At 40.6% G+C, this 20,132-nt stretch overlaps 1 protein-coding gene across 1 annotated transcript in view; it reads left to right on the top strand.

Annotated features, from left to right (window-relative positions):
- MED23 (mediator complex subunit 23) overlaps positions 1–20,132 on the top strand; it is a 116,805-nt gene that overhangs the window by 35,441 nt on the left and 61,232 nt on the right. The window contains exons 9-13 of the mRNA XM_077486864.1: positions 3,107–3,219; positions 6,141–6,236; positions 6,741–6,758; positions 12,335–12,535; positions 18,058–18,201. Of these exons, the coding sequence (XP_077342990.1) occupies positions 3,107–3,219; positions 6,141–6,236; positions 6,741–6,758; positions 12,335–12,535; positions 18,058–18,201 (572 nt within the window). The remainder of the gene's footprint in view (positions 1–3,106; positions 3,220–6,140; positions 6,237–6,740; positions 6,759–12,334; positions 12,536–18,057; positions 18,202–20,132) is intronic.

The raw sequence follows: 20,132 nt of genomic DNA on the forward strand, positions 1-20,132 counted from the left end.
GACATGTGTGTTTACCCTAGACTAGTGATCAGTGAGTAAAAAGCTGTAAAAACAGCTCATACTCACTGATCACCAGCCGGCTGCACAGATCTGCTCTCCTCTCCTCAGTGACGACTTCCGTGTGAGGAGAGGAGAGCCGATTGCCTAGGCTGTTTTGATCACGTGACGGCTGTGATTGGACACGGCCGCCTTGTGATCAGGAGGGCCAATCACAGAGCCCTCCTGCCGATCCGAGATGCGCCGTGTCCGGGTGACACGAGCGCATCGGGATTGCGCCGCTGCACGGGCACGCGCGCGCGCGCGCCCCCCCTTTCTGAAGGACGTTCCTGAACGTCCAGTCAGAAGGAGGCGGCTCCCACCCGGCCGTATATGTACATTGGCCGGGTGGGAAGTAGTTAAAAGAATTAAAAATAAATAAGACTTATTGGCTGGAACATCAGGTGAAAAATAAAGAAACAAATGCAGCCACCAGACTTAAGCTAGGTCCACACCATTGCAAATTGGATGCATAATCTCCGCATCCAATTCGCAATAGCAGGAGATTTTGCCTGACTCTCTATGGAGCCGGTTCACATATCTCTGCAGCAGGTCTGGTGCATTTTTTAGGAAAATGCTGTGCGTCTTTTGGTCCATGTTCTAGTGCGAATTCAGCCCAAAAATCGGACCTGAAGCGCTAAACCATCACAAACTGGACCCCTGCTGTGAGCCGCACCTTAAAGCATAGGTTCCCCATAACAGCTGCGTTCAAGGCATGCTGTGAATAATGGATGCTTCCGTTGTCTACCAAACTGTCAGTGAACAGTTACTACACAGCCTGTCTCTGTCTTGTTTCCCCTCTTGAATGGAGAAAAATATATATTTGGGGGAACTGCTAAAACTGGAGTAATATGGCGCAGCTGTGCATAGTAGCCAATCGGCTTCTCAAGTTGTATTGTCAAAGCTTAATTGAAGAAGCTGGTTGGGTACTATACACAGCTGCACCAGATTCGGTGTGCTCCAGTATTGGTAAATTCCAGCACTACCCCCCCCCCCATTTAGTTTTTTTTTTCCAGTCAGGGTCAGTGTATTTCGGGCATGATTACACTAAATCTTTTTAATTTAGTGTCGTCATGTTTTAGCTAGGAAAATAAAAATGCACACTACTACAGGTACAAATGCCATACAAATGTGTGGTATCTCTATGGCCATCAGGAGAAGGAACCTTTTATTTTGTGTAGTTTTTTGTTAATAAAGAATTTAGGAGATATTCGTTACCATTTACCACCAAGTGAAAGCCCAATCTGTCCTGAAAAAGATATAATTCACTTGGATGTTCAGATGTTAAGATTTGCTTTACCCTTCATCGTGAGGCTATGTTAAAATTCCAGACAAACTGTTATATACACAGATGAAATACATACACAGTAGTTGTCTAAAACCAGCCATACATGGATGGAAGTCCCAGCTGAACTGGTAGAATTTCTATAAATGTATGGGCAGGGTGGATGTAGAGAAGTCGATTCAACTTCTGTACAACAGCCCTGTCGCATTTTCGGCACTTGATCAGCACCACTGGCTAGAGGCGGCAGTGCCGATCAATGTATTCTGATGGTGAAGTCTTCTGTTGTCCGAATACAATAACTCAGCAGGGAGGATTTCTCAATCCACATTGAATGTTTGGATAGGATTCAAGTCATTATCTTTTGTTAAATCTCCTGGTTTAAAGGAGTTGTAAAGGCAGATTTTTTTTTTTTTTTTTTTTTTTTTTTTTTTATTCTAATGCATTCTATGCATTAAGATAAAAGACCTTCTGTGTGCAGCAGCCGCCCCAGCACCCCCTAATACTCCCCTTGGCCCCATCTCTGTCCAGCGATGTCCACAAATGTTTTGGATGTCTGGGGCTCTCCCTCCTGATTGGCTGAGACACAGCAGTAGAGCCATTGGTTCCTGCTGCTGTCAATCAGTCAGCCAATCAGAAGAGAGAGGGGATGGAGCCGGGCCGCAGCTCCATGTCTTAATGAACACGGTACTGTGACTCGGCTCGGGTGCCCCTATAACCAGTTGCTTGCTGCGGGAGCACTCCACAGGAGGGAGAGGCCAGGAGCACAGAATAGGGACCCAAGAAGAGGAGGATCCGGGCTGCTTTGTGCAAATCCACTGCACAGAGGAGGCAAGTATAACACGTTTGTTTATTGTTATTTTAAAAAAAAAAACAAAAAAAAAAGACTTTACAATCACTTTAACCACTTGCTTACTGGGCACTTATATCACCTTCCTGCCCAGGCAAGTTTTCAGCTTTCAGCGCTGTCACACTTTTGAATGACGATTGTGTGGTCATGCAATGCTATCCCCAAACTAAATTTTTATCATTTTTTTTTCCACACAAATAGAGCTTTCTTTTGGTGGCATTTTAATCACTACTAGGTTTTTTACTTTTTGCTAAATAAACAAGAAAGACCGAAAATTAAAACTATATATAATTTTTCATAGTCTGTTATAACATTTTGTAAACGGGTAATTTTTCTCCTTCATTGATGGGCACTGATAGTGCCCACCAGTTCCCCTTTCAGTGTCACACTGATAGGGGACACTGTTTTGCACTGAGGGGACCGATGTCCCTGCAACAGAAGCCGGTACCCGACTTCTGTTTAGTTCCATGATCAGCTGTCATTGGCTGACAGCTGATCACCTGGTAGAGGGCCATGATGTGCTATGTGATCAGCCAAGTCCGAGGGGCTCGACCATCTCAGAGCGCGCCGCAGCAGTGCAATCATGGGAGGATGTCTATTGACGCCCTCCCGTCACTGCACAGTAGCCATCTTTCAGCTATAGCATGGGCAGAAAGTGGTTAATGAAAAGACTCCCCTATTGGCTACTTTACATTCCAAAGGTTTTTTTTTTCTTCTATTTACTTGTTGAAATTCTGTGTGCCCCGTCTAGCAGGGAAAGGGACCTGATTTTTCTGTTTACCAACACATGCAAGTTCCTTCTCACCCGCAGCCTGTTATGTTTATGTATATATGCGTATATAATCTACCACTCCTTTTTTTATTTTTACTTATTTAAATGAAAAAAAGATAATTTAACGATGTACCTGACAGTGCATTTGCATACTTTTTTTTTATAGGACGTTGTAGTCTCCTTCCTGTAGTGAACAATTCAGGGGCCATATGCAATTCCTGGAAGTTGGATCCACTAACCTTATGCTTTCCTTTGAAAGGGCATTTGCCCTATGACAAGGTAATTTGCCACTGACAGTAATGTATAAAAATAAGTTAAGTGATGTAATTTAACCAAAGTTCCTTGGACATTTGTAACACATTAAGAGCCGGTTCACACTGAGGCAGCACGAAATGCAGCGCGACTGCCTCAGGCGCCCTGCACATGACTTCAGCGGTGGCTTGCAAAATGACTTCTGTATTGAAGACAATGCAAGTCACCCCAAAAGTAGTACAGGAACTTTTTTGTAAGTCAGAGCGACTTGAGTCACTCCTATTAGAATGGTTCCATAGTACAGAACGGGACGCGACTTGTCAGGTGGCTAAGTCACCTGACAAGTCGCCCTTGTGTGAACCGGCTCTAAGGCCTCATGTACACTGCTGCTGGTAAACGGACGTTTAGGAGCAGTTTTTTTTCAACTGCCCCTGAACCCTCCTCTGTTATCTTATCAGTACATTTACACAGGGTCGTTTACTGACGTTTTTAGGCAGTTGAGTTAGAGGCATTTTTTTGGGAACTTTGGAATTTTTTTTCAAACGCAGTAACTCGCGTTTAGCCACGTTTTGTTTATAGGCATTTTATAAAATGCATCTACATTTTTTTTTTTTTTAAACGCATCTAAGCGCAAACACGGCATGTAAATGCAGCAAAATGGACATTTTATATGTGTGTTACTATCTGTCAAGTTAAATCATTCAGTTTGTAAAAACGTCCCGTGTACATGAAGCCTAAAGCTGAACTGCTCAAATTCAGCCAGCTTTTAAAATGTGTTGGCTTACAAAGGATATAGGATAACGCGTATATAGGAAAAACTATCGTGTGTGTGTATATATATATATTACACACACAGGATAGTTTTTCTCGCATACAGTAGGGAAAATAATTTTTTGATTACTGCTAATTTTGTAAGTTTGCCCACTAACAAAGGAAGGATTTATAATCTTTCATATGGGATTTTTGTTAATGATAGAGACAGAATATCAATCACAAATCAAGAGAAAACAAATGATACAAATGTTATAAATTGAGTTGCACTTCAATGAGTAAAATAATATTTGATCCCCTACCAACCAACAATAATTCTGGCTCCTACAGCCTGGCAACAGTATGTGCTCATGTGGTACACATAGTAATCCTGTCAATTTTAAGAAGGTGCTCCTAATGACAACTTTGTGTATAAAAGACACCTGTCCACAGAATTTTTCTTCTATTCCAACCTCTCAATCATGGGCAAGACCAAAGAGCTGTCAAAGGACATCAGGGACAAGGTTGTAGACCTGCACAAGGCTGGAATGGACTACAAGACCATCAGCAAGAAGCTTGGTGAAAAGGAGACAACTATTGGAGCAATTATTTGCAAATGGAAGAAATACAAAATGACCATCAATCACCCTTGTTTTGGAGCTTCATGCAAGATTTTGCCTCATGGGGTAAGGATGATTATGAGAAAAGTGAGGGATCTGCACAGAACTACACAGGAGGAACATGTGAATGATCTCAAGACATTTGGGACCACAGTCATCAAACAAACCATTGGTAATGCAATACACTGACATGGATTTAAATCCTGCAGCGCCTGCAAGGCCCCCCTCCTCAAGAAGGAATATGTACAGGCTCATCTGAAGTTTGCCAATGAACATTTAAATGATTCAGCAAAAGATTGGAAGTGCTGTGGTCAGATGAGAACAAAATTGAGCTCCTTGGCATCGACTTGACTCCAATGCTGACTATGGCCCTAAGAACACCATCCCTAAAATTAAGCACAAAGGTGGAAACGTTATGATTCGGGGGGGGGGGGGGGTTAGGCGACCGACTTTGCCGCATTGAGGGGCCAATGAATGGGGCCATGTTTTGTAAAATCTTGGATGAGAACCTTCTTCCCTCAGCCAGGACAGTGAAGATGGGTCATGGACAGGTCTTCCAGCATGACTATGACCCAACACATACTGTCAAGCCAACAAAGGAGTGTCTCAAAAAGAAGCACATTAAGGTCATGAAGTGGCTTAGCCAGTGTACAGACCTTAATCATAAATGTATGAAGGGAGCTGAAACTTCGAGTTGCCAAGCGACAGCCAAGAAACTTCAAGAATTTAGAACAGATCTGTAAAGAGTGGACCAAAATCCCTCCTGAGATGTGTGAAAGCCTGGTAACCAATTACAAGAATCGTCTTTCCTCTGTGCTTACCAACAAGGGTTTCTCCGAGTACTAAGTCATGTTTTGCTTGGGGATCAAATATTTATTTTACTTACTGAACTGCAACTCAATTTATAACATTTGTATCGTGTGGTATTTTTTTGGGGGGGATTTTTGGTTATTCTGACTCTATCATTTAAAACTTATATCATAAAAAGCATGATACATATCATTTAAAATACATATGGGAAAAATTATATTAACACACGGGACCATGGCTCTGCCCTACCTCCTGCATTTTCTAAATGGCTCACTGGCTGTGATTGACAGCAGCAGTAGCCAATGGCTCCCCCGGCTGCCAAACACCAATCAGGAGAGAGTCCCCGGAGAGGCAAAGCTGTCGTGGACATCCCTGGATTAAGGGGGGCTTGGGAAAGTAATAGGGGGGCTGCTGAACTCACAAGGCTTTTTTACCTTCATGCATAGAAGGTAAAAATGCATTAAGGTAAAAAAACTTTGTGCCTTTACAACCACTTGAAGTGCTGTTGTATACATTGTCATTAGAAAGAGCCTGAGTAAAGGATCTGTGCACTTTTTTTATAGAACAAATTGTGATCACGAAACAAGTTTCCTTTTTAGGCTTGATAGTGTGTTACTGTGTCACGCCGAACAAGAAAATATAAGATATTTTAAAGGTTGTATTATAATTCTAGGAGTTAGCCACTTGTCTACTTTTACCACCCAATAACATAACAATTTTCTGACGCTTGGTATACATTTTGCATTACATTTTTCTCTTTTCCCACAGGACTTATTTGAGCCACAAACTGCACTGTTGAGATATGTGCTGGAGCAGCCCTACTCCCGGGATATGGTGTGCAACATGTTAGGACTGAATAAGGCGGTATGAAAATACACCTAGACCTTTCTCTGCAATTATTCCTCTATCCCTTACTTTTTTATTTGCTATAGCAGACTGAACAAAACAGTTAAATTATTAGTCCCTTATATTTATTTTATTATCTTACGGGACCCTTGAAATTCTATTCCCTTTTATTTTCCTTTCTTTCTGGGACTTTGCCTGGGGATTTAGGTGGAATAAATAGTTGGAAAAACAACTTTTTGTTTGCATTGCTTTCCCCTTCCTATAAGGCCAGTCTCAAGAGAGCCCTTTGCCAGCCTAATGCACCACTAAATGACTACAAAATAATGCCATCTTTCTTCCCTAATTATTTTCTAACCAAGCACTAACTAAACATAATGATGGAATCCCCTTCATACACCATTGGTGGGTATTCTCTGACTCTGGGCGTCTTGAGGCAGGCCTCATAGTCACTGTTTTGTCTTTTCTTTTTTTTCTTCCTTTATTTTTGTTCTGTCTTGTCCTGCCCATCCTCCAATGCTCTAGACCTTGAACATTGCTCAGGTATGTTCACAACCTTCTTCTTGTATTGTGACTAACAGTACTGCCGGCTGCTTTGTAGCCACTGTTCCCACCTAACATACACCCAGTCATGGTGAGGGCTTGAAATTGGCCAGGCTGCAACGTGCCAATTCTTTATGTACAGGCAGACACCTTTTTAACATCTATTTAAATGTACTTGACACTTAAGAGATTCTGAAACATTCTCTAATATATATAGTTTGTAAAATATTTTTGGTTTGTGTGACTGTATAGCACTCTGTATTGGCAAACTTTGTGACAGGTCTACAGTACTGCCTGGCATCGTTCTATCCTTCCTATTTTCCCTTTTTACTTAATCTTTACCTGTTTTGGTAGTTGGTTTTCTTGGGTCAGTAATTTTTTTTTTTTTTTTTTTTTCATATTGCATAAATACAGATTTATTGGATTTTTTTAATTCCAGTTCTTATCTGATATAATGTTATGGGGCTTTCCTGTACTCTTTGTAGTTCTTTCCTGAAATGGATTTTAAAAAATGTGAAACATTTACTACACAGTACCTAAAATTATTCCGGATGTGATAAGACATGAAATATTATTATTTTAGCTCTTTTCATCATTTATCCAAAAGATAGGAGTCAAATGGTTTGATAAATTTTTGGTGTGCTTGGAATATGCATGTATTTAGTAAATTTATTGGCACAAGTTCAGCGTGTGTAAATTCTTAACTGTTTGCAAGAGGTTTCCAAAAATACCCTGGATTGTGGCCATATGTGCTTGGCACTCTATGCATCTAGGCATTTATTTTGGACAGAGGAAGTGGGATATAGAAGCTTGGTTGAGCTTTAGTGTTGTATCTGTCCCCTGTTGGAAGATTGTTTTTCTTCTTGAGCTGATAGCTGGACGTTTTTTTTTTGTTTTTTTTTTGTTTTTTGTTTTTTTGTTTTTTGTTTTTTTTTTGTTTTTTTTCCATTAGAGTAAAAGCTGGTTTAAAGCATCCATCAGGTTTATTTGGCTGTCTTTCTATTTAGTAAGAAAAATTCTTTGCCTACATTTGGCCAGAAAAAACGCTTCTGTATGCCCCTACGATCTTAGTTTTAGCTTATTAAGAGCTTAAAGTGTTTGTAAACCTCAGACATGAAAAATGAACAAAGCATATCCCTCTATAGTGTGTACTTGTCTCAAGCCGGAACATGAAGTGTCTTTACTGTCTATTGCCTCCCTCTGCTATTTGCACGAGTCACTTCTGACAAGTTTTCCTGACACCAAGAGACAAATGGTGACACGGGAGGGACCTCCAGCAGATTGAAAGCTTCAGCTCTGTTCTTGTGTGAAGGGGGATGTGTCCCTTCCCTCAAATCAGATCTTGCTGAGCTCTGTAGAGTGTAAGATACCCACCCCTGCTTATTAACACTCAGGCAAAATTCTGGACATTGAATAGATGAAGAGAAGACTGCAGATAAAGAAGTACCGTATATACTCGAGTATAAGCCGAGATTTTCAGCCTCTTTTTTGAGGCTGAAAGTGCCCCCCTCGGCTTATACTCGAGTCATCGCTGTCTGCCCGCTCGATCAGCGTGTCGAGCAGACAGACAGCGGCCATTCTATTCAAAAGCCGCGCCTCCGGCTCCGCCTTCGCCTGTGATAGGCGGAACACTGAATTTCCCAGCAGCCTGTGTTCCGCCTATCACGGACATCGTATCATCCTCGTACTACGGACGAGGATGATACGACGTCTGTGATAGGCGGAACACAGGCTGCTGGGAAATTCAGTGTTCCGCCTATCACAGGCGAAGGCGGCGGCGCAGCTTTTGAATTTTACAATGGCCGCCGACGAAGAGGGCACGGGACGGAGGCAAGGCAAGGCACGGCACGGCACAGGACGGGACGGGACGGGGGCAAGGCAAGGCACGACACGGGACGGATGCAAGGAGGCAAGGCACGGCACGGGACGGAGGCAAGGAGGCAAGGCACGGGACGGAGGCTCGGGACAAAGGTAGGCTGGACACACACACACACACACACACACACACACACACACACACACACACACACACACACACACACACACACACACACACATGGATGGAGACACACACAGGGATGGATGGATGGATGGAGACACACACACACAGGGATGGATGGATGGAGACACACACACACAGGGATGGATGGATGGATGGATGGAGACACACACACACAGGGATGGATGGACGGACACACAGGGATGGACGGACACACAGGGATGGACGGACACACACACAGGGATGGACAGGCATGTCTCACCCTCGGCTTATACACGAGTCAATAAGTTTGCCAGTTTTTTTGGGGGTAAATTGGGGGCCTCGGCTTATATTCGGGTCGGCCTATACTCGAGTATATACGGTACTACTTATGTCGGAGGCTTAGTTTTATCTGCATTTCACTTGGGGACAGTCACTTCACTGTCGTTTTGAATCCGGCCCCCTGATGTGTATGTGACTTTTTGGAATGTGTGACGTGGGTATCCCAGGAGGCTGTGGGAAAGTGTATACATAATTTCCAGCTAGACAAGAAATCAGGAAGTGCAGCCCCCAAGAAAGGGAAAAAAAAATAATAATAAAAATGCTTAATTTGTGTGAAAGAAGGGGGCAGGAGGGGAATGGGTGAAAATGGATGGGGGGATGAAGGTTTGCTTCAAGCTCAAGATCTTGGTAAACAAAACAAAAAATGAACGTAGGATTGAATGGGTGTACAGAAAAGACTTCACTGTCTAACAATGGTAATATCTGGCTTGTCCTGCCTTCTGTATAAAAAGGTTTTAAACAGGTATCCAATTTAGATGTAATAGGAAAAAAAAACATTCTAAAGAGATTATTTTACGTACCAAAGTACCTGTTTGAAAAGGTGGCAGTTAAAGCTGCCATTTCTCAACTCCCAGTCTATTTATTAGTGCAGGAGCATTAAAGCTGAAACTTTTTGCAGTGTGTTTTGTTATAATACTATTGACAGGCATTACAAAATTACTGTTCAGATAAAACTTAAAGACTAAACCATTGGATTGATCTGTAGTCAGTACCCTACTGTATGTCAATAAAACAGTCTATATATACACTCTTAGTACATGCACTATGCCTATTTATAAAATTTCAGTTATTGGGTGGATACCCTGTGTACAACTGAAGGCAATACTTTGAATTGAACACAATTTTGTTTTCTCAAGTCCTTAGTTTTCCTTCAAATTACTGAAACTATTAATTTAACATATAAGGATGAACAGGACTAGTTAATTTCAAGCCCTAGAAAATAGGTTTTGCATGCTAGATGACATTGGCCTTTTAGTGTTGTGTTGTTGTGTTGTGCATTTTCTTACAAAATGTGTGTCTTGGATAATAGATTTAATGTGCTGTTGAGTTTTGCTCAAGTGTTGTCGTCCAAGGGGTCACAAGCAGTCTCCAGTCTACCTTTTAACATATAGAATTTTTTTTTTTTTATATATAAATATATCCATTTTTTTTTTTTTTTTGGAGAGGTTTCCTAGTAATGTGTATGGATTTATGATCATTTGGTGCTGGTTTTGCCCTTTTCATGCTTCTAAGTATGCCTCTACCAATGTGAACTGCAGCTGGCTCCAAATTCAGCAGTCTTTACTAATGCCTATCTACGGCCTTTATTTTTTTTACTTTCAGATAAAAAAAGGAAAGGGTTGCTATCATCATTTCTCACCACTTCCTGTTGGGCCACATACCTGTTTATAAGACAAGGAATAAGTGAAATTTCCCCACCCTCAAAAAAAAAGGGGGGGGGGGCGATAACTGTAAAAGTTGACATGAGTTGTAACTTCTTCCCAATCTATACAAAACTAAAATAAATATTCTGCTGATACTGCTCTTTTATTTGTTGCCACTTTTAGTTGTTTGCAATCCTCTTGGCCATCTCAGAAAAAAAGAAGTAATAAAAATAGCCATTTAAAGATATACATATTTAGTTTAATAACTAAAACCCAGCTGAACATGAGCTTTTTTTTTTGTGCATTAGAGGGCACCTTTAGGGAAATCTGTCATAGGTAAATAAAAAAGAAAATTCAGTTTGTTGTTGAGATTTACTTATGTACTCCTTTAGAAATTATTCCTGTAAATGTACTTTGGGGATGGAATTCCATTAAAGATCATGTCTGATATGTTGAGGCAGATCAGGTTGTTTCACACAGGAGATCCTATACATCTTAAAGGCTCTTGGGTATCTTTACCCAACTCAGCCCTAACGTAAGACAAGACAAAAAGCCTTGCCAGCCACTGCACTGTGGTGGTGTGGACTTACAAAAAAAAAAAGTACAAATCCAGCATGTACTTTTTTTTTTTTTCAGCACGACCAGTCAAACTCAAAGTGACACTCCAATACAATTCTAAAAAGAAAAACCTAAGTCACAGCATTGTATTCCCCAGTACACACCAGTGGCTGTGCATGTAGTGTGGCTTCTGGTGTAAAGTCCAAAATCGTTTATTTTTGTAGCATTCAGAAACTGAAAGAGTAGCATCAAATTTTAGCCTATTTGTAATACTCAGGCACTGCAGTGATACTTGCTAGAAGCATTCCAAGATGTGTGAAACCCTAAATGGAACATACATGGTACGGGCATGGGGTATACATGGTATAGAAATGGGGCATTGTTGTAGCTTGATAATAGACTCCGATGACGGGCCATTGGCTTTCTTCTGATAGGCGGTGGTCCTGGGTGTTCTGTAGAGACTACATGTTACTCTTTGTCACGGCATGTTTTGTCAAAATATCATCAGTCTTGCATCGTTCATTATTTTTTCTGGCAAAGAGCATGACGGGGTGATGTTCATACACATTTTAATGTGACTATCATTTTCCTCCTCCCTTTTTTATGGCAAAAAAACAAAACAAACAAAAAGCAAATAATGTGAGCTTGACCTGTGCTGCCATAGGTGCACAGTGAGCAGCGCAATTATTGGATTGGTTCTTTCTAAACTTCTAATATTCCAATAGATTACTGTTAATGCTTTTGTATATATATTTTTAAGACCAAAATATATACTTCATCCATTTTTGCCTGTGGAAAGGGACGCTGCAGTTCCTTGTTTAGACCTCTGCTTCTTTTATTCATCTCTGATGCATAACAAAGTAAATTTAAAGCTGAATTCTGATGACAGGGCATTGATAGTGGATCTGTGTTCAGTGTATAATCGTGACTGTCTATATCAATGCCCCTTACACTGGTATAGATCTGATTCTTGGCTCAAGAATGTTTTGTTTGATATATACAGTATAATATAATCATACACTATATAGATATTTAATCTATCTGGTTGGACAGATTGTCTAGCTTAAACAGGAACAGAGGATAAAAAACGAAATGTATTGGTAACAGAACTAGATCAAAAACGAAGATAAAATGTGTCCTTAAGGAAAAACCAAAACAATTCTCATTTGATAACATAGAACTATCAGTACCTCTGTCATGTTGGGTTCAGCTCATTTCTATCTATACCTCATTCCATGCTTCTTGGCCTCTACTTTCCATCTTGCTATCTGTATTGTGTGTTATTTCATCTACTGGAGAGGAAGACTTCTGGAATACCGATTTCTGCTTTGCAGCACAAGCAGCGATGTCCTGTTCTGGAGGACCAACTGGTGGACCTGGTGGTCTATGCCATGGAGCGTTCTGAAACGGAGGAAAAGTTTGATGATGGTGGAACCAGCCAGCTGCTTTGGCAGCATCTTTCAAGCCAGCTAATATTCTTTGTGCTCTTTCAGTTCGCCAGTTTTCCACACATGGTCTTGTCCCTTCATCAAAAGGTATGGTGTGCTTACAATGTCAAAACCTATATTTTAGTTTTAAAACAGACCTGTACAGAGCCCTGCTAAGACCACTGTTACTGGTTGCAGTTGCTTGGCTGTCTCTGACTTCATGACTTTGAGACACTGACCTTGAAAGAAGGGCAAAGCTAGCAATGCATACTTCTGGCTCAGTGATGAAGAAAGTATTAAAGGCAGAGACAGAAAACGGCTAGCATTTTGACGGATGGTAGCAGGGAGCATGTTGCACGCAGATGTTTTCTTTAAAGGGACGTTAGTGATTTTGTACATTAACTTCTGTATTATTTTGGGTTTGAAATAAAAAATACAATTAAAACAATGTTTAGCAGATAAAGTATTGCTTTAGGCTCCTTTTTACATTTTTCAGGCTCCGCTTTCTTCCTCAGTGTAAAACCTATTGTTCACAGAACTCAGTAACTCAAGCTGAATTTTACACGCATGTATGGGTGGGTTAGTGAGAGCAGAGACTCATTGTATTGACTTATTCTGTCATTAGAGGGCTTAGTCTGAAGTTTGTCAGAAGAAACACTCAATTGAACTCCATGCCAATAAGGTTTAAACAAAGTAACATTTTTTGGATTGTGTAGAAGGGGTGCATTGAGTGTTACTCGCAGAGGACCCCCCCCTAATTACCCAGATTCTGGGTATGTTTGGCCCATGTCAACACATTTTTGTTTGCCTCAACCCAGTTTTACATTCCCATACAATTCTATGTAAATGCAAAACTTTCATGAAGCAAGTCAACTGCTGGTAAAATGCACTTGTCAGTGTGTCAGACTAGCCCCGCCTCCTTTCTCTCCTCATTGGCTGATGGACTTTGACAGCCGCGGGAGCCAATGGCACCGTGCTGCTGTCTCAGCCAATGCGGAGGGGAAGGAGCTCAGGTAAGTATGAGGGGGGCTGCTGCACAAAGCTTTTTATCTTAATGCATAGAATAAGAATAGAATTAAGATAAAAAAACTTCTGACTTTACAATCACTTTTAACAGTGTGGTTAATAGACTTCATTATGCAGCTGTGAGCACCTTCCTAAAGGTATGCATACATGGCGGGTGTGTGTGTCCTTTTTAAAAGTGACTCATTCTATGGAGAACAAGACTGAGCTACTACAATGTATAAAGAGCATGATACATACTAGGGTGTCTGTGTACATGGGCACTTGGAGACTACATCAGAAATGCAAAGCATTATTAATTTTTAGGGCTAATTACAAGCAACTTCCACAAGTGCTTTGTTAGTTCAGCATGACTTTAATTTTTTTCACTTCGAGCACAGTAGTGTATATTAACCACTTTAGCTCCGGAAGATTTTTCTGCTCAATGACCAGGCCATTTTTGGGATATAGCACTGCGTCCTTTTAACTGACAATTGCACTTTTGTGCGACGTTGTACCCAAACAAAATTGATATCCTTTTTTCCACACAAATAGAGCTTTCTTTTGGTGATATTTGATCATCTATTTTGTACTTTTTGCTATAATAAATATCCCCAATTCTTTACAAAAATCTATTTTTTCCTCAGGTTACACCAATATGTATTCTTCTACATATTTTTGGTAATAAAAATCGCAATAAGTGTATAGTGATTGCTTTGCACAAAAGTTATACCATCTACAAAATAGGGGAAAGAATTATGGCATTTTTATTATTATTATTTTTTTTACTAGTAACTAGTGGCATTGATCAGCAATTTTTATTGGGACTGCGACATGGTGGACAGATCGGACACTTTTGACACATTTTTGGGACCATTGGCATTTATACATCGATCAGTGCTATAAAAATACACTGATTACTTTGTAAATGTCACTGGCAGGGAAGGGATTAACACTAGGGGGCGATCAAGGGGTTAACTGTGTTTCCTAGGGAGTGATTCTTACTGTGGGGGGAGGGGACTGACTGGGTGAGAAGTACTTAGTATGAACAACAGATCGCTCTCTTCACCCGTGAAAGCGCAGAGATCTGTCTGTTTACATTAACAGCTCTCCGTTCTGTCTCTGTGTGGAGCGATCTCGGGTGCCCGTTGATCATCGTGGCCAGAAAGCGAACCGACTTAGTTACGTCGGCTTGCCCAGGGGAGCCAACCTGCCACAGTACAGCTGTGGCGGCTGGTCGCGAAGGGGTTAAGCGGTGAATCTGACCTGCACAAAACTTTCAATGGTGTATGTATGTGTTAAAGGGCAATAATTGATTCACCAACGATTGTTTAGTAAACGGTAAAAGTTACTGCTTTATAAATGGAACTGGGGCATTCCAATACTATAAATGATTTCCATTAAACTGTAGTCTTAGGCCTCTTTCACACTGACGTCCCGTTCAGGCCCGCCTGTCAGTTTTTCAGGCGGACCTGAACGGGTGCTCCATAGAGGTCTATGGAGCGTCGGATGTCAGCGGTGACATGTCCGCTGACATCCGACCCGCTCCGATCCGAAAAAGTGTAACGGAGGAAAAAGCTATTTTTCCATCCGTCTGCGGATCGGATCGGGTGACGACGGGCACTGCAGTCCGTCGTCATCCGATCTCCCATAGGGGAGAGCGGCGCTGTGACAGGTCCGTCCCTGCGCAGTGTGCAGAGACGGAGCTGTCATCTCCCTGCTCAGCGGGGATCGGCGGAGTGATCCCCGCTGAGCAAACGGACATCCACGGGGCGGATCAGAACTGATCCGCCCCGTGTGAAAGGACCCTTATACTTGCCCCAGAGCTTGCCTATGAAGAAATACATTTTTTTTTTTTTTTGATGCCTGTTCATTATTGAAGTGGAAAGCAACTTTCCCGTTTGCTCAATTTTAAATATTAGGTGTTGCATGGCGGCAAAAGAGAAATAATGTAATATATATTTTATATATTTTATATATATATATATATATATATATATATATATATATATATATATATATAATGTAATATAGCTTTGCTGTTTAGAATTTACGCTTTACTCCTTCTTTTTATTTATTTATTTTTTTTTTTTTTGTATTTTATTGTTTAAAACCTGAATTTACTCTTGATAAAAAGTGAAATGTACCACAGTATTGATCAAATGTTTCTTTAACCACTACAATACAGGGCACTTTCACCCCCTTCCTTCCCAGCCCAATTTTCAGCTTTCAGCGCTCTCGCTCTTTCAGTGACAATTGCGCGGTCATGCTACACTGTACCCAAATGAAATTGTTATCATTTTTTTCGCACAAATAGAGCTTTATTTTGGTGTTATTTATTCACGACTCCGTTTTTTTTTTTTTTGCGATATAAGCGCAAAAATAGCGGAAATTTGGAAAAAAAACTATATTTTCTTTTTTCTATTTGAAAAGAAATCCAATAAAATCAAATTTTGTCATAAATTTAAGCCAAAATGTATTCTGCTACATGTTTTTGGTAAAAAAAATTCCGTTAAGTGTATAATAATTGGTTTGTGTGATCACGGACATATGTACGCAAATGATCATGTACATATGTGTGCAGGTGATCACGTACATATGTGTGCAGATAATCATTGGGACATGTGATTTTAGTGGGACATATGTGGGGGACATGTTTTTATTATTAGGGACATGTGTTTTTATTATTTGGGGACATGTATGTTTTGGGGACATGTGTGTTTTGGGGACATATGTGGGGACTGTGTTTGTACTGTGTGGTGTGTTGTGTGTGTACACTACACTGATGATCAGTGAGTAAAAAGCTGTAAAAAGCAGCCCATACTCACTGATCATCAGCCGGCTGCAGCGATCTGCTCTCTTCTCCTCAGCGGTGACTTCCGTGTGAGGAGAGGAGAGCCGATTGCCTAGCAACCGGCTGTTTGTTTACATCACATGACGGCCGTGATTGGACACGGCCGTCATGTGATCAGGAGGGCCAATCACAGAGCCCTCCTGCCGATCTGAGATGTGCCGTGTCCGGGTGACACGAGCACATCGGGATCGCGCCGCTGCGCGGGCGCGCGCGCGCGCGATCCCGCTGCTCCTGAATGACGTTCCCAAACGTCCTATCAGGAGCAGGCGGCTCCCACCCGGCCGTATATACGCATTGGCCGGGTGGGAAGTGGTTAATGTTTGTTGCTAAAATATTTCTTTCATTCAACAAATTTCTCTTGTATTGGCCCCAAATCACAGGGGGTCTAGGAGCTCCAAATTAGTGGAACCACTACCTGGCCGCCAGAGTAACCCTATTAGCACAATGACACATACCCCCTAATAAAGTTCCCTGGCTTAGTTTTGAACATGCCTCCATTATGCCATATTATCTTGCTGGTCTGTTATGGTCTAAATTTTTGTGCCCTTCTTACCTTAAATCGCTCAATTCAGTTGTTGCCCACTCCTTCCTTTTATGAGTCTATTACAGGCATATTTATCGGCTGTCCTCCCCACCCCTCCCCTAGCCTCTTACTTTGATGACCCTGCCTTCCCTCTAGCCTTTCAGTCCAGAAATGGTTTGCATCACTGGATTCATTTGAAATATACCTTTCTGTAGACCCCTTTTACACCACACCGCCGATAGCGTGGACGGTAAAACGCCGCTATTTTTAGCGGCGTTTTACCGCTGATTTGCGGCGCATTTCGGCCGCTAGCGGGGCGCTTTTACCCCCACTAGCGGCCGCGAAAGGGTTAAAACCACTGGCAATACGCTGCAGTAGCGGCGTTTTGCCGGCGGTTTTACAGCGCTGCCCCATTGATTTCAATGGGGAGCAGTGGTGGAGGAGTGGTAAACACACCGCTCCTAAGAAGCTGCTGGCAGGACTTTTTTCTGATGTCCTGCCAGCGCACTGCTGTAGTGTGAAAGCCCTCGGGCTTTCACACTACACACAATGGTGCAGCTTCTTTAGGGCGTTTTGCAGGCCCTATTTCGAACGCTATAGCGCCTGCAAAACGCCCTGGTGTGAAAGGGGTCTAAAGCTTTCCAAACGGCGTTGGCTTTTGCCCCCTTAGACCTCTAAAAAAATATATTTTTATACTAATCAATACACGCTTCATCCTTCCAGGCTGTTTACCCAATTTGAGCAGTTTTGTACAGAAGACCCTAGGGGCCCGGGGAGTTTTCTCATCATCATATCAATAGATTAACAGTTTGTCTGTCTCAGAGGGAATCGGACCTGGAAATATCACTCTCTTCTAAAGAGAGGCTCGATATGCTAACAAATCTCAATAACGCAGTAAATCCATATTGATCTGTTAGACAGCAATTAAAATTGCACACTTGGTATATGATGCCTATTCGGCTACACCACTTTAACCCCTCTGTCCCCTCTATCTGCTTTAGGGGATTCTTTGGTATATATATTTTTTGGAGCTGTAAAAAATCGCACCCGCTTTGGCAAAAGGTAGACTCGAAACAGCCTGGATAGCGGATATTTCTCTATTACTCCAATTCCTCAAATGTGTTTGCTCTATGCTTTCATCCCAGAAGTCCAACAATAATTCTTGAGATGCCTATTTTGGAGTACATGCTGTATTGTTATCGCAATTCCCTTAATAAAACATTGGTAAATTTAAAATTTTATTTTTTTCAGCTTGCAGGTCGAGGTCTCATAAAGGGCAGAGATCATCTCATGTGGGTTCTGTTGCAGTTCATCTCTGGAAGCATACAGAAAAATGCTCTAGCAGACTTTCTTCCAGTTATGAAGTTGTTTGACCTCTTATATCCAGAAAAGGAAGTGAGTCGTATTGTTTTATACAATTTATTGCATAACTAAGTTGCAGCTTTCTACTCGCTCGTATTTGGTGAAAGGGAAAAGTTATGTATAATTGTATACAATATATTTGAAATATTTTTAATTTAAATCGCGCCACTAAAAATTATGCTATAAGAGCAACACAGATAAATGAATTTAGAGGCAGGTAAAGGTTATGTCAACAAAGGGATTTTGCAAGTAACCTTTGAGAGTGAGTATAGTTGGTGTATTTAGTACCAAGGTTGCACAATCAAATAAAATTTTGTTGAACTATAGAACAAAAAAAAGTGAGCACTGTCTCTATCAAATCTAAAAACATGTTGCTATTTTTGCTGGAATTTTGAATGGAAGAAGGCTCTGATAGAATTCAGCAATTGTACCAACTGCAAATAGATAGGTTTGGCGCTTGGCACCACTGTAAAATCTTTGGTAATTCTGTACAACAATCTCTAGAACCGACCATTTGGAAGTTTTAAGGGAGATCATTTGTTGTGTTGTAGCGTATATGACAACTTTTCACCAACCTAATGCCAGAAATGTTCAATAGTAGGACAGTCTCAAATTATGGTACAGATTAGCTTCTTCTTGACCACATTTATTGTGTTTATGGAAATCTGTTAGAATTAAGTGAAATTTTAAGGATGATTTGTATACTCTGGAGTTGATGGAAGATCATCTTCATGTACTGTGCAAACAGTTCATTTTCAAGGACAGTTCATAAATAACTGGGTCACATCTAGTTGGGTAAAATGTTGCTCTGAACTGATTATTATTATTATTATTATTATTATTATTATTATTTTTTTTTTTTTTAACTCATTACTCCTAAATAAATATGGTGTTTGGCCAACCAAATGAGTTGGATAGAAGATTGCATATTTGACAGGTTTTATTGTATTTTCCAAGATTTTCCTAAAATGATGGGTGATTAATTGTACAATGTAAGGCGCCAAAGTTTTAGGATTGTATTTAGCTAGTAGTATGTTTGTAAATGCTGTTATTTTGAGTGTAGTGGGCCAAATGAAATGTCTTTTTAAATTGTGGGGTGATTTCTGAGAGCCTAACCTGAGTATCTAGGGCTATGTTAAAAAAAAATGTAAAAAAAAAAGGGGGGGGGGGAGGGATTCCCACAGTCTTGTCTTCCATTTCATATTTATTTTTTTCAAAAAGTTGGTTATTTTATGTTGTGGGCGTTTTAGGGTGAAGTGCCTTGCCATTGAATACAAGTGTTAAATAACTTGTCAAAGTCTCTCTCCATTTAACATTCAGTGTAAACAAATCTCACCAGTATTTTAACACACATACCCTTACTCTACAGTCTAATACTGTTGATTTCCTCCCTTTTTTATGTCCCTTTTTTTTTTTTTTTTTACTTTTTGATATTTGCAAGATGTGTTTTTGACACTTATATTGATGACCATATATAATATAAGTATTATAAATCTTTAAATGCACTATTGTCTTATACTGGAAAATGGTAAACCTTAAAGCCTTGTTCACTCTAGCAAAAAAGTTGCCAGATGTGGCAAGAATCCAGCAAATGTTATATTTACTGCACACTATACCGCCATCATTCGAAAGTATTTTCTTTTCGATCATCTAAAAAACATTCACCCAATAACCTTTATGAATTATGTTCTAATTAGACATGTTTTGCCATTACTTCCTATCCAGTAACCTTATCTCAGAATACTGTATATGTTAATATATAAATACCCAGGGGCTGGTTCATGAATACCTTGAGTACAATAAAAAATAGCAAAATGTTGGAGTTGTGCATATAGGCTTATCACAATTTTTGTTTAATATTCCTTTAATAAGGAAACGCAACTTTGATTGCTATCGGTACTATAGCTCAAATTTTTTTTTTTTTTTTCCTGTGATCATGAATCGGACCAATATTTTAAAAGTGA

This window comes from Lithobates pipiens, unplaced genomic scaffold, assembly GCF_037356315.1.
Source record: "Lithobates pipiens isolate NorthernLeopardFrog02 unplaced genomic scaffold, aLitPip1_a1.2 Scaffold_18, whole genome shotgun sequence".
NCBI lineage: Eukaryota > Metazoa > Chordata > Amphibia > Anura > Ranidae > Lithobates > Lithobates pipiens.